Source organism: Rosa rugosa, chromosome 1 (assembly GCF_958449725.1).
Source record: "Rosa rugosa chromosome 1, drRosRugo1.1, whole genome shotgun sequence".
NCBI lineage: Eukaryota > Viridiplantae > Streptophyta > Magnoliopsida > Rosales > Rosaceae > Rosa > Rosa rugosa.
Window position 1 is genome coordinate 287,413 of NC_084820.1, and position 15,321 is coordinate 302,733.

Here is a 15,321-nt window from a genome sequence, read left to right on the forward strand (position 1 = left end):
ATATGTTGTCAGCAACAAATTTAATATAAATTAAGTTCATCGTTCTCAAGAGTAGAGTTCGTTCATTGTTTACTTCTAATTCATGGATTACAGTCTTACAGCAATGGTGTTGTCTTTCAATCTTATGAACCACAACATTATAACTTCTGTAAACGCACAAGCTACTAGCAAAATTCTCAATGTTGCAAAAAAAATTATCATTTAGTCTTCTTTTAAGATTTTTTTTTTTTTTTTTTTTTTTTTGCTTGTATTATAATGCTTGGATAACTTGAAGGTTATGTCTCCTTTTCTTTTTTGTCTTCCTTTTACTTTTTAGGGCAATGATTTATCTCCTAGAGTGACAATCATTCTCTATTTTATTTAGAGAAATGATAAATAGTATTCGCACAAGTTCTTTTTCTTTTTTTTTTAATCGAAAGGGGATTCATTTATAACTTTGTTATTACATCAATTTCACACAAGTTGGCACTATGCTCTGACCTCATTTATATTTTTTAATAATAAACAAAAACGTTTAATTCATATGTACATATAAAAATAATTTTGTGGACTATAGCTCATTGAAAAATGTTAATTTGCTTAAAGTTGATCATACTGTATTATTCTACCAAAACATTGTTTAATTGAATTGAAAAACCTGCATTTGAGGGAATGTTGATTAATCATTATCCCTAAGTATAAAATGTTACAGCAATGGAAAATTCTTAGGTGGGGGTTTCCCCACCACGTGGCTTTAGAGCCACCCAATCAGAAGAAATGAAATTTTCCCTCTTTTCTGAAATTGCCCCTGCTCTCTAAAGTGCAATACCCAAAACACCCTCCCTGCTGGACAATGATTGGTCCGCCCCATCACGTGTCTGTGCAACTGCCCCACGCAAGATTCTCTCTACAACAATAAGTGGAAATGGCAAATGTTGTCAACATCTGAAATAGTTGAAAAGATGGCATGGGGTGAGTGGTGGAGCACCCCCGCAAGGCCGTAATGTGGTAAAGCAAAGAAAATATGACAAATGGCTACTAGACAGAGCAAATGAAATGCAAAAAAGATATGCAAGCTTGAACATGCAAGATGGATTCTCAAAATAAGATGAGGAGTATCTTATTTTTTGATCATTTTGGTGGACTACTTGTAATTGATTATCTATTGAAATACTCAATTTAGTAATTAATAGCTAATCCATATTCTTAAAAGTAACAATTTTAGTTCAGTTTAATTAATCTAACTTTACAAGTAACATTCTATTCACATCTAATTCAAATTTCTTCATTCTTATATTTTTTAGGGCAATTCATTTTGTCTATACTTGTTTATACCATTTCTCATTATCTCTCACTCTGTATTTCTTTCTTTTCTCTTAGTATTGATCAAATTTTAGTTCAGTTTTTGTGCGAAATTCTTTGGCTTTGTTCTCTTGACGTGAGTTCTAAACCTATATTCACTTGCATAATGGTTGGTTGTCACTTCTTTTTACAGATATAATGCAACCGGTAGTATGAAGGACACAATTAATGCTAATAATAAATATGTATCAAGTCATGCATCACTTTTTTATAATTGTTCGGACATAATAATTTTAAGTTAATAATGCAAGTATAACGTTAAAAAGTAGAAATATTCTTGCTATTGAGATATATGATATGTTATTTATAGTTTTACATATAATTGAGGTGAGAAGATAAGTACATGTTATATATTTAATGTAACAATAACCTTGCAGCATGTGGAGATGCTTATGTATTATGCTACATTTGATTTTGAATCCCATTAAGATATGAAATTGGGGGGAAATGATGTGCATTTTGATGTTTGAAATTAAGAACCTATTATGGAGCTAGTATAGATATAGTGTATCTATACGTACATATAATACGTGTGTTCGACTTCAACGTCTCACATAATACTTAGCTTCACTCCATACGTACAGGACTTGATCATGTGTGTGTTTTCATATCATCAGGTCATAGTCTCATAACTAGCTCATCATCAACGACGTTAATTTGTTTTCAGAATAGAAGAGGCCTAGTGAAAAAAGTATATTAAATAAATAAACTCTTAATTTTGATCGAGCTAGCTTATAGCGCTGGGCGCAGCCCATGTGTGTTTCCTTTTACTTGTTTCCAACTTTTTCTTTTGTCTTTATAAGATTCGGTTATTGTCCAACAAAGAGAGGCAGTGGAGGCTTAAATATACGTCCAGTACGTGGTAGTGACTAGTGAGTAACCCAGTGTTCGATCACCACGAACTATGATCCACATCCACATTCATGCCTGGATATTATTTACCACTTTACCAGATGGGATCGATATGATCAAATTTGACCAGCTCGGTTGATCTCGACTCTATAGCTAGCTAGCTAGTTGACATATACCTAAAGTTTGTTGGACGAAAATGACATATATGTCCACTTATAGCATGGCCAGGCATCCTTTTTTTGACCAACTCAGCGGCCCACTTCGTTTTCTGGGTTTCAAGTCAAACGAGAATTAGTGTCTAAATGTCTGTCACACACTTACGAGTCTATATATGACATACCGGAGTCAAATAAACGACTCTATCCCTACGGGTGCAGCAGCCTGTTATTATATATGAATCTCAATTAAAGGTTCTGGACACCACACTATAAATATAAATTAATATATGTAATTATGCATGAGCTTCTTAATTTTTCTAGATTAGTCCACTTTTGACTCACGTTGGATCGATCCCAAATACTTACAATGATATATATACCTCAGTAATTACTGCAATATTATACAAGACCTGAGTGCACCAAAACATAAAATTCTGAAAAGTAATCCATATAGATCGATACATCCAAAGGCAATATGGGATTTACTGCAACACACAACCATGGAAGCATGGATAATAACTGCATATCCATCTGGTGTGCACACCCACCCATCACTACTATTCCTAATCTTAACAATTAAACAAAACAGCTAGTAATCAAACATGTATAATCAACTTCTCACGCAACTCTGGGGCATGAGTACTCCGGTGCTGCTTCCACCAATGTTCTTGCATGAAGATGTGGCTACCGTATTCATGTATGTAAGCTTGATGTCTTGCAATCTAATCCCTCTGCAAGGATTACTTGGGCTGCAATCAAATGTCACTGCCTCCGCCGTTGCCGACGTCCCTTGTATATTCTTGTATGTCACTTGACTAATCTTCACACCAGAACTCTGAACGTGCGTGCATGCATGTTACATAGATTAGTTGAAGATTAATGGCATTTATAAAGACAACTAATGGTATGTAAGTAGGTGATTTAACTATTCATTACTGGGTACCTGGTTAGGGCAACCTTCGTTATTTGGGCAATAGTTCTGATCGATGATGATGGGGTTCTCAACGTTCCTCATCATGATGTTCTGGAAGAGAATGTTGGTCACAAAACTATTGCTGGGCCTGGCCCATGACTTTATTCGTACTCCATTGTCTGATCCAGTGAAAACTGCATTCGTCAACGTCACATTTTGGACCCCGGCTTCGTTCACTGCCTTGCCTAGACTACCAATGCTGCATCATTATCGATCATCATCAATATTAATTTAAGCACACTTGAGTCAGAATCACTATTAATTGCCACCATTAAGCCCAATACCAACTTCGAGTTTGTTTGTCTTTTTTGATTTATTTATTTATTTTTATTTTTTTAACTTAAGAATGTACCTTACGCCATGTCCTGGGCCGCACTTGATGTTACTCATGTAGAGGTTTTTGGTGCCCGGACCAATTGATACACAATCGTCTCCGGTTTGCAAGGTTGCGCCAGTGATAGTAACACCAGTTGAGCTCTGCACATGAATGCCATCAGTGTTGGGGCTGTCATCCGGAGCAACCAGCTTAACGTTTCGGACCACCACATTGTTGCAGCTGTTGATCACAAGATGAGTTTGCTGACTGTTGATGGATATTAAACCACTAATCACAACGTCATTTGCCCAATTGAACGTTATCGACTGCACATATATGAGATATATAGTAAACAATTTGTTGCTAAGCTAGTAATATATACCAACATGTAAAACCTGAGTGATTCATACCCTAGCTCCAACAGGGCAGCTCTTTCCGGATTTCATGCAAGCCCAAAAGCCAGCTCCCTTGGCGTCGAGTGTACCACCGAAAACTGCAAGTCTATTGACCTTAATGAATAAGATCCAATAGCCGGAGTTTCCCAGAGCCCAATAATCATTAGGGGCAATCAGGGTTCCGTATATCTGAACGTTAATTCTACTCTTGCAAGGGCCTCTGAACACTGCAGCTTTTAGCAAGAACCTTCCTTTGGGAACGTACATGGTGGCTGTCTGAGCAGAGCTGCATGCTGCTGCCCATGTCTTGACAAATGCTTGGGTTGAGTCTGTTTTCCCATCTGCTTTTGCACCATATTTCATCACATTATAAGTTGTGGCTGCATTCGATAACCCGAACAAGGATATCATGAAGAAGAGAGAGATAAGTAGTAGGCACGCGCAGTGATTGATGATAGCCATGTTTCTGGTCGATGGATCAGTTATAGGTGGAAGGAAGGAATGAATTGGATTTGGATATGAACAAAGGAGGCAATTCGGAGGTATTTATAGTGCTTCGATCAATAATTGTTATTCCATGCTAGTATATATTACATTAATTACATATTATCTATTCTCCATCAATTCTTAATTAAGAGTAAATGTGAAAAGGATGGATGGCTGCTTATCGACGGATGAATGCATGTGATAGCTTATATAACAACATATATATATACACACACACACACACACAGAGATTGTTCATACACAGAGAGAAAGACGGCGGGCATGTTAGTTAGTTAGTTAGGAAGAAATTAAGGATGGATGTAGTACTAGTGTACGTTAGAACAATTATTTGATTATCACGGTGGATAGTCTAAACTAATTAAAAATCGAAAGGGCAGATGATCGAGCTTACGTAGGGAATGACCTATATAATTAACAAGTCCTGGCCTATAGCCTCCTGATCAAGCAAGCTAGCAGTTCGTACGTAGTACGGTGTTCCAATATTGCTTTAATTCTGCCATTGTATGCATGTGCCACGTGGAGGAAACCCCGCAGAAGTATCAGGCGGAGGAGTCGCCGAATTAACAGCTCGGGAAGCCATGAACACCAGTCAACAGGAATTAACAGACATCGATATCCAGCAGCGCTTTCGTGACTGCGCATTGCTCCATCATCTCCTAATCATTGAGCCGATTCCAAAACTACCTGATTTTCCATATGACTATACATCCATCCGACTAATTGTTGATCTGTACGTAAGGTCTCATCATGATGACTTTCATTTTAGAATTTAGACCATCACCAATTTACTCCATTAATCAATAAGTCACCCAGTACTTTATCTATATCAGGACTCAAATAGCTAGTCCCCATCTCTTGCATAAAACCAATGATCGATCGAGCTGGAACTACAATGTTGTCTTATTCACATCAACACGGACATCTTATTACAGGCAGTAGCTAGAGACGTACAATAAAATAACATCGGCAATGGCTTAACCCTCAGGGAATTGTAGTAGAGAAGAAAAGTAAAGAGCAACAACTCGGACTAAATTGATTCAGAGATTACGCTGTTTATTTGATTGTAAGAGAGCTCAAGGGACGTTAACAAATTAACACTGCAGGTTTAGAATTATATAGGACATCCATTAGAACGGTGACCTAAGACTTTTGTTTTGGTTACATCGCCTATAATTCTAGTTTCAAATCCAATTTCCTACCTGCTCACCATGTGAGCTAATTCAAGAACTTAATGGTGACCTACATTTTTCTTTCTTTAAATGAAAAATATTACTCCAGTTAATACTAATTATTTATGTCGTCCGAAAAATCAAGTGATCGAGACAGAAACTTATTCTTCAGTAATACTTATTTTAAGGCTTCAAGCTATAGTCGAGAGTCGAGGCCAAATAATTTATTAAAAAGAACTCTGAAAATGCAACCATGTGAAAGGGTTCCAAACTTCTAAACCATATGTTCTATGTATATAAAATATATATCTTCAAGTGGAGCTAAAAGGAGCAACCACTTTTTTTTAATCCAATACTCAATGATCATCTTGTTCAAATTCATGCATGTTCCATATATAATCATGTGTTGATCGGTAACGTGTATTAATTATATAAATACACCACTCTGAAAGATGTTTAAAACTGGAAAAGCTAGTTGCTTAATCCGGCCATGCCACGTCTTCCAAGCTTTGGAGAAGAAAATACAAGTAATTTTACATATATATGTACAAATAAACCTCTCTCTACAGGTTTTAATTGACAATAGATTTGTTGTTCATACTTTAAATTGAATAATTACAAGCAAGAAAGCCAGAGAAGAGGTACAGATCGATATACTGCATGTCATATATTGCTTTCACTACATGTATGCAATACATATATATTGATAATCAGAAACTATTAAGGAAAGGAATCAGAGCTGATACTCTAGGATATGATTGAATAGCTGTAAAGATATGTATAGTTAGTTTCTGATACTTTACTATAGTTATCCCTACTTTCACGTAGGAGAGATTAGCATAGAGTTGTATATAAACTTGTAACTTATTCTTCTTCAAATCAATATATTGGAAACATATTCATCTCCAAATTCTTTATGGTATCAGAGCACCAACGCTTCTGAGGACCTAGAAACCCTACCAATCCAACAAACACACTTACAACCTTTACCTCATGGCCGGAGACGAAGAGAACGCTGTCATTCAAAAGCCTCTCGATCAACAGACCTCCAAGAATGCTGCACCATGGGAGAATTATATTCCAACCATCCGCTATTTCTCCACCACTCAGACCAGCCAGGCGCCATGCTTGTTGCGCAGGCCTTGGTGGAAGACAACTATAATACATGGGAACAATCGATGCTTATGGCACTAACAATCAAGAATAAGAAGGGTTTCGTCGATGGGACTCTGGCGAAACCAACTCATAATCCTTCCGAGCAATTGCAGTGGGAGAGATGTAATACTTTAGTGAAAACGTGGCTGCTGGGAGCCATGTCGAAAGATATCTCCAACAGTGTGATACACTGTAAAGATGCACGAAGCATGTGGCTAGAGTTGAAGGAGAGGTTTTCACAAGTAAACACAGTTGCATTATTTCAAGTTGAGAGTGCTATTCATGGTTGTGAGCAAGGAGGTGCATCGGTGACTTCATTCTTCACCAAACTGAAGGCATTATGGGATGAGAAGGACTCTCTTTGCTCTTTCCCTCCTTGTAGCTGTGATGCCGCTCCAGAAGTCAAGTCTTTCATCGAAGCTCAGAAGACAATGAAGTTTTTGATGGGATTGAATGAAGGATTCGCACAAATCAGGAGCAATATCATCAGTCTTGATCCTCTACCAACACTGAACAAGGCATATGCCATGGTGCTTCGTCAAGAGAAACAAGTGGAAGCAACTGCAGGCAAGAGTGGATCGATGACAGAAGCTTCTGCTTTTGCGGTCAAGAAGCCAGAAAAGTTTGAGAAACAAGAGAAGAGTACTCAATCCTTTTCTCGTGATTCACAGTTCATGGGAGGAGAGAATAAGTATTGTGAGAAATGTAATATGACAAATCATTACACAAGGAATTGTAGGGCACATCTCAAGTGCACTTACTGTGACGGCAATGGTCACACCTACAACTATTGCAGAAGAAGGAAGAGAATGATGGGAGAAGGATCAAGCAATTCAAAAGCCAACCATGTTGATACCATGGATGAAGGAAATGAGTATGCAGTGAACTTTCCACTCTCCAAAACAGTGTGCAATCAAATGCTGGGGCTGCTGAACTGTATACAAGCAGCAGGGAACAAGGTGAACTATGGAAATCAATTGCTAGGCATACCAACAAACCATCCACGACCAACTTTGTAGGTAACGTACCAAACCTTGAAGAAATTCCAGGTAAAATTTGTGCACTTTATCGTGATAACAAGGATGTAGTATGGATTTTGGATAGCGGGGCTAGTGACCACATTGTATGCAGTGCAACCTTTCTTTCTTCTTGTTATCCTGTGCACAATAGGACTGTGAGATTACCAGATGGAAAGAGACTTCCAGTGTCTCACATTGGGACAATGAATTTTTCATCTCATTTCATCCTTCATAATGTTCTATGTGTTCCCACCTTCTACTTGAACCCCATTTCGATCAGCAAACTTGCTTTGGATTCATTTTACATTACCATATTTCTCAAGCATGTTTGTTTCATTCAGGACCTGCGTTCGGGGAGGATGATTGGGACGGGAGTTGAGAGTGAGGGACTATACTACCTCAACATGCCTAAGGAAGGAACATGCAATGCGGTGAGAAGCAAAACCGATGACTTATGGCATTGGAGGCTAGGGCACCCGTCAAGCAAAGTGTCTCAATTTTTCCCTTTCTTGCACAATAAGTGACTTGATACACATTTACGCAAGCGTACGTATCATTGTCAAAATAGGGAAATATTATGCCCAAAGTTTATCGTACCACGGGGATTAGTGGCTAATCCACAATCCTTGGGTAATCGGAAATAAAGACACTTAGCAAACAAAGAAAAGAAAAAGAAAATACATAAAAATGTTAATCTAAGGCACCAAGCCTTAGCAATGCTCGGCTTTGATTTTCACCAAAGCCTAATCAAAACTAAGAGCCTAGTGATGAATATTTACAATGAGTTGGAGTTCAATATTTTGAGAGTTGATTTTAAATTAACAAAATATAATGAAATGTAAAGCAATTAATAAAAATGAAAATAAATTAATAAAAGTGTAACCAAATATATGGGAATGTCGGGTGTTAGGGAGGCTCCTTCACCCAAATTCTATGTGTCGGAAGCTAATATAATGTAGATGCAAATTCCTACTTTGGCGGTAGTCGTATTCAAGGCGGTTCAAGGCTCAATGACCGAAATTCCCTTTCATGGTATTCCTAATCCGGTTCAAGGGCCGTAGGAACTCACTTGGCATGAATTAGAGCCGGTTCAAGGGTCACTAATTCACATCAAGAGGCGTAGAGATTGAGGAATTAGACTACTAAGCGACCCGCCCGCGCAATCACGCAACGGGTGTAAATCACCATGCTTATAACCCCTCGAATATGAAATTGAAGGTTTCTAGTTTAGGAATTAGAGGGGGTCAAGCCTCTAACTCCGTCCTAGACATGCTCAAAATACACACCCTAGAGTTGACTAGGCTCCTAGACATGCATTTTAACCCAACAAAAATAGATATAAGCATTCATCAAATGAAAATTGCATCATTACATTAAATTAAACATCTTTTACACAAAATTTGAGTTAGGGACACAACCCTAACCCCCAACAAGGAAATTACTCACTACCCATAATCATAGACATCAAAATTACAAAATTCAAATACAAAAGAGAAGAGAAGTGTAGGAGAAAACAAGAATAGTCACAAATAGCTAAAAAGCTAGCATGACTAGTCTTGATTTACAACTCCCACAATTACCCAAGTCTTGAATCTTGTAGATGAGAAGTCTTTCATGAATCTTTGAAGTTTTGGGTGAGTAAATCCTTTAAATCCCTAAAATAAAACTAAAGAAAATATGAAAAATGGAGGAGAAGAGGATGGGAGAAGAGAATGAGAAAGAGAGCAGCCCAAAGGGGCTGCCTCTGTTTTGTGGTGCGGCTCTGTGCTAGGGTGAGGTGAAAGGAGATTGGGTCGTGGTCTGTATATATCCCAAGAGAGGAGAGAATGTGTTGATTAGAAATCGACGGTCCTGATTGCAAGAGAGGACAACAATGAGTGGGTAGGGTGACACGTGGTTGGCTTGAGAGAGAATATAAGTCTGATGCCATGCACAACCCACGTGCTTGCCTGGGGATAGAGAAAAAGACAAATTAATTATAGCTTAATTAAAGCTATAGCCATGCCGTTGTAATCAACCCAATCTGGTTTAATTAATATGTAATCAAACCATTCTTCAATTAAGCCCATGCTTAATTAATTTAATTAAATCTGCTCTCATTTCTTTCTCGCTCTAACTTGCATTGATCATAGTTAACCCGCCACCAATTTCATCTCTTTGTCGATAATTCCAATTAGCTTCATTTTTGCATAACTTCTTCCGAAATTCACAGCTCCGCTAATTTACTACAAAATAAATAAAAATAGATTAATTACATATTTATTGACTTGAAGATTAGCCTAATTCTCGTGTTTTAGATACAATTACATGCATCAAAATGCGTGTAATCAATAAGTCATGTGACACAAGCCATTGTTCTATTTGTCCTTTGGCCAAACAAACTCGAAAGCCATTTTCTTTAAGTATTTCTTTGAGTAATCATTGTTTTGAATTGATCCATGTTGACATATGAGGAGGATACCATGTTCCATCCATTTCAGGAGCACAATATTTCCTTACTATCGTAGATGATTTTTCTCGTTTCACTTGGATTTATCTCATGCACAATAAGTCTGAAGCACGAAACCTTCTTATGCAGTTCATCATACTTGTTGAAAATCAATTTGATAGTAGGGTTAAGACAGTCCGCAGTGACAATGGCCCTGAGTTCAAGTGTTCTCAATTTTATTCCTCGAAAGGTATATTGCATCAAACTAGATGCATCAATACTCCACAACAGAATGGCGTAGCTGAGCGCAAGCATAGACATTTGCTAAATATGGCTCGTGCACTCTTGTTTCAATCTCACTTGACAAAACCTTTTTGGGGTGATGCAATACTTTCCGCTGCATATTTGATCAACCGAACACCAATACCTCTTTTGCAAAACAAAAGACCTTTTGAAATGCTCTTCAACAAAGTTCCAAACTACTCCCATTTACGAGTTTTTGGATGTCAATGTTTTGTTTCAACTCATCCCTTACGCCCTACAAAGTTTGATCCTCGCTCTTCCGAGTGTGTGTTCTTAGGCTATCCAAACGGACAAAAGGGCTACAAGGTCTATCGTTTACATGATGAAAAGATTTTGGTCTCTAGAGACGTAGTGTTCTTTGAAACTGAATTTCCTTTTCAAAATAGGGTTTCTTTGAGTCCTAACTCCACACCACCACAAAACACGTTGTTTCCTACCCCAACTCTATCTTCTCATATCGAAGATGATCATGTGAGTGCACCAAATCTCTCTGACTCTACCATATCTTCTAATCAGTCACCAAATCTCTCGGATTCTCCCACATCTCCTAATTCCGACCAATTGTCGAGATTTTCCCTTCATCAACTATACCACCACCAAATCCGGACATTCCTCCTCCAGATACCATTCCTATTCCAGCCTCTACTTCCCAACCTTTTCTACGACGCTCCACACGTGCAACAAAGCCTCCTACCGCATTGCAAGACTTCCAAGTTGAGACGGCCCTGCCTTCACGCTCTGCGTCTCCATCTTCCACGAGCAATGCAGTGTCAGGTACGCCATACTCTATCTCTGAGGTTCTTTCATATGACAGACTATCTCCCAAACATAGAGCATTCACTGTCAATCTCTCTCTCACACGAGAACCTAAGTCCTTCTCTCAAGCCATTCTTGACCCTAAGTGGCGTGTAGCCATGAATGAAGAAATCCAAGCTTTGCAGAACAACCAGACATGGAGCATTGTTTCTTTACCTCCCAACAAACAACCAATTGGCTGCAAGTGGGTTTATATGGTGAAGTATAAACCAGATGGAACTGTCGAGCGTTACAAAGCTCGATTGGTGGCAAAGGGATATAGTCAAGTTTCCGGAGTTGATTACGGTGAGACATTTGCTCCTATAGCAAAACTTACTACTGTGCATGTTTTGTTAAGCCTTGCCGCATTGAAAGGGTGGCACCTTCACCAGCTTGATGTTAACAACGCTTTTTTGAATGGCGACCTCACTGAAGACGTGTACATGAAGCTACCTCCTGGTTTTGGAGGTAAGGGGGAGAATCAACGTGTTTGCAAGCTCCATAAATCGTTGTATGGCCTCAAGCAAGTTTCGAGACAGTGGTTTTTGAAACTCTCAAGTGCATTACAAATTGGTGGTTTCACTCAGTCTCGATCAGATTATTCTATGTTTATTCGAAAGTTTCAAGACAAGATCACAGTGCTACTTGTCTATGTAGATGATGTAATTGTTGCAGGGAATAATCCACAAGACATATATAGAAGCTACAAAGCAGTTTTTAGCAGCACGTTTCAAGCTCAAGGACATGGGAGCACTGCATTATTTCCTTGGGATTGAAGTGGCACGTTCACGACAAGGCATAGTCCTTTCATAGCGCAAATATGCACTGGAGGTGCTTGAAGATGTCGGATTCTTGGGTGCCAAGCCATCTAAATACCCTATTGATCAGAACTTGGTCTTAACTAAAGATGATGGAGTTTTGTTACAAGATGCCTCTCAGTATCGACGACTCGTTGGTAGGCTCATTTACCTAACGATTACAAGGCCTGACTTGGTTTATGCAGTACACATTTTGAGTCAATACATGGACAAGCCTCGACAACCACATCTTGAAGCTGCTTATAGAGTTTTGAGGTATGTCAAGCACACACCAGGTCAGGGAATTTTACTGCCTTCTCATGGACGAATAGAACTTACAGCATATTGTGATGCTGATTGGGCGAGATGTAGAGACACTAGACGCTCTACAACTGGATACTGCTTGTTTCTCAGGAACGCACCGATTTCTTGGAAGAGTAAGAAGCAAGGAACAGTCTGTAGATCGAGTGCAGAGGCAGAGTATAGATCGATGGCTACTACTTGTTGTGAGATTACCTGGATATTGGCATTGTTGGGTGATTTACATGTTGATCATAGAGAAACAGCTAGTTCAGCTTTTTTGCGACAATAAGGCAGCAATCAACATTGCTTCAAACCCTGTTTTTCACGAGAGGACAAAGCACATTGACATTGATTGTCATGTTATGCGCGAGAAAGTTCAAAGAGGGCTTGTGAAGCCCATTCATGTTCGGACTAATGAGCAGACAGCAGATTTGTTCACAAAGCCTCTTGGTTTGAAGCAGCTTACCGCTCTATTAGGCAAGTTGGGTGTTCTTAACTTACACACCAACTTGAGGTGGAGTATTAAGGAAAGGAATCAGAGCTGATACTCTAGGATATGATTGAATAGCTGTAAAGATATGTATAGTTAGTTTCTGATACTTTACTATAGTTATCCCTACTTTCACGTAGGAGAGATTAGCATAGAGTTGTATATAAACTTGTAACTTATTCTTCTTCAAATCAATATATTGGAAACATATTCATCTCCAAATTCTTTAGAAACAACTCCTTGGTATGACTACTCCGCTTTTGCTCCCACCGATATTGGCACAAAAGGAAGTGGCTGCCCTATTCAAATAAGTGAGCCTTATATCTTGCAGCTTGACCCCCCAGCACGGATTACTAGGGCTGCAGTAGAAGTTCATGGCTACTTGTGTGCCTGATGTGCCCCTTATGTTCTTGTATGTCACTCTGCTAATCTTAACGCCAGAGCTCTGCATATATACACACATGCAAGTTCATTAATTATAAATCAACAAAGAAATTAATAGTAATACACCCAAAAAGAAAAATAGCCTAGCTAGGGCTAATCAATAATTAATTACCTGACGAGGACAACCTTGGTTACCAGGGCAATATTTCTGATCGATGATGATTGGGTTGTCGACATTTTTCATGATAAGATTGCGGTAAACAATGTTTCTTACGAAAGCATTGCTAGCTCTGGCCCATGACTTGATCCGCACACCGTTTTGCGTTTTCGTGAAGACGGAACTTGTTACCGTCACGTTTTGCACACCATCTTCATTCACATAACCACCAAGACTACCAATGCTGGATCCATGCATGTAGGTCGATCAATTTATATAGAGGATCATATATTATGAATATGAGGTTTAATAAACTTATCAATTATGGTTAATCTAGGTAAAACTCAAAAACTGAAACACATTCCATATAATTAGGGCCTTTACAGGGCTGGAAAGGAAAAGATGTTTTTAGATTATTTTTGTTTGGGTCAATATTAGGTTTATTTTTTTATTTTTTTAACTCTTAACTCACATAACCCGTACATATGTCAGTAAGAATCGAACCCATGATCATTTTATAATGTTAAGAATTTTAAATTACCAATAGGTTACAGCTCACCAACAAATTCTTAAATTCAAAGTCCGTGTACGTACTATAGTGCTATGACAAATTCTTAGAGGATTTCACCAAAAAAAAATATATACTAATTCCTAGAGGGGAGGGCTTAAGCCGGCCCATGGAAGAAAACTATGAATTAGGAAGAAGAGTATATATGTACCTTATTCCATGTCCAGGGCCACAGGCAATGCGTTCAATCCACAAGTTCCTTGCGCCGGAGCCAATTGATATGCAGTCATCTCCGGTCATTATGGTGCTGGCAGTAATGGTAATCCCAGTCGAAGCTTCTACGTGTATGCCGTCTGTGTTAGGACTACCGCTTGGGGCTCTGATCCACACGTTTTTAACGAGCACATTATTGCTATTGTCAATTGCCATATGCATAATTTGGCTGTTCAAGGACCTCAACCCGCTCACCACCACATTACTACACCAAAATATCGATACTGACTGCATTCATGCAAATGAGCTAAATTAATAATAATTCCATAATCAATTCAGGCTAATTAACTAATTTAAAAGTAATTAAGCAAGTAAGTACCCTGGCTCCCGCTGTGCAACTCTTGCCATATCTCCGGCAACGCCAAAATCCAGCACCTCGAGCATCAACTGTGCCCCCATAGATAGAGAGGCCTGTGACCTTTATGAACAAAATCCAATTTCCGGAGTTCCCAAGTTCCCAGTAATTGGAAGGGGCAACTAGAGTAGTACTGGTTCCTGCTCCCATCTGAAACACAATTCTGCTACTTCTGCATGGCCCGCTGAAAACCACAGGTTTCAACAAGAAGGTGCCGCGAGGAACATAAACAGTAGCGCTTCTAGTGGAGGAGCATGCCGAGGACCATGCGCTGAGGAATGCTTTGGTTGAGTCTGTTTTCCCATCTCCTCTCGCACCGTAGCTCACCACATTGTAGGTTGCACCGCCAGCTGCATGTGATGATTCAAACAACGAGGGCAAGGCTATCAAACTAGTTATAACAACAGACATAACAGATACAAGCTTAGGTGCCATTTTGATTGATTACTTTCCAACTTTGCCAATGAAACAATTTTATTGAAGGACCTACATGTATGAAGTTCCATATATATAAGATTATGTACTGACTTTTTGTGATCAATTAAAAAATATTGGTTAACTTAAATGCAACGTACTCATCTCATGAACATATTCGATCACGATAATACGTATTCTGGCTGGCCGTACTGATCGAGCTGTAGTA

The 15,321-nt window shown here is 38.8% G+C and overlaps 2 protein-coding genes across 2 annotated transcripts; both read right to left on the reverse strand.

Annotated features, from left to right (window-relative positions):
- Positions 1 to 2,961: 2,961 nt before the first annotated feature.
- On the reverse strand, positions 2,962 to 4,509 carry LOC133726848 (polygalacturonase-like). Its single transcript, XM_062154494.1, has 4 exons — positions 4,051 to 4,509; positions 3,677 to 3,966; positions 3,295 to 3,523; positions 2,962 to 3,186 (listed from the first exon to the last, which is right to left on the reverse strand). Exons 1-4 carry the CDS (start codon positions 4,495 to 4,497, stop codon positions 2,962 to 2,964), a joined length of 1,191 nt encoding a protein of 396 aa, XP_062010478.1. The 5' UTR covers positions 4,498 to 4,509.
- An 8,718-nt stretch (positions 4,510 to 13,227) lies between these two features.
- Positions 13,228 to 15,113, reverse strand: LOC133726850 (polygalacturonase-like). Its single transcript, XM_062154495.1, has 4 exons — positions 14,643 to 15,113; positions 14,262 to 14,551; positions 13,558 to 13,786; positions 13,228 to 13,446 (listed from the first exon to the last, which is right to left on the reverse strand). Exons 1-4 carry the CDS (start codon positions 15,111 to 15,113, stop codon positions 13,228 to 13,230), a joined length of 1,209 nt encoding a protein of 402 aa, XP_062010479.1.
- Positions 15,114 to 15,321: the final 208 nt, after the last annotated feature.

Coding starts and splice junctions, on each gene's coding strand:
- LOC133726848 (XM_062154494.1), bottom strand. CDS start 4,497: ATGGCTATCATCAATCACTGCGCGTGCCTACTACTTATCTCTCTCTTC. Junction 3,967..4,050: donor GCTGCCCTGTTGGAGCTAGG/GTATGAATCACT, acceptor ATATATGTGCAG/TCGATAACGTTCAATTGGGC. Junction 3,524..3,676: donor GGCCCAGGACATGGCGTAAG/GTACATTCTTAA, acceptor ATAATGATGCAG/CATTGGTAGTCTAGGCAAGG.
- LOC133726850 (XM_062154495.1), bottom strand. CDS start 15,113: ATGGCACCTAAGCTTGTATCTGTTATGTCTGTTGTTATAACTAGTTTG. Junction 13,787..14,261: donor GGCCCTGGACATGGAATAAG/GTACATATATAC, acceptor GCATGGATCCAG/CATTGGTAGTCTTGGTGGTT. Junction 13,447..13,557: donor ACCAAGGTTGTCCTCGTCAG/GTAATTAATTAT, acceptor GTATATATGCAG/AGCTCTGGCGTTAAGATTAG.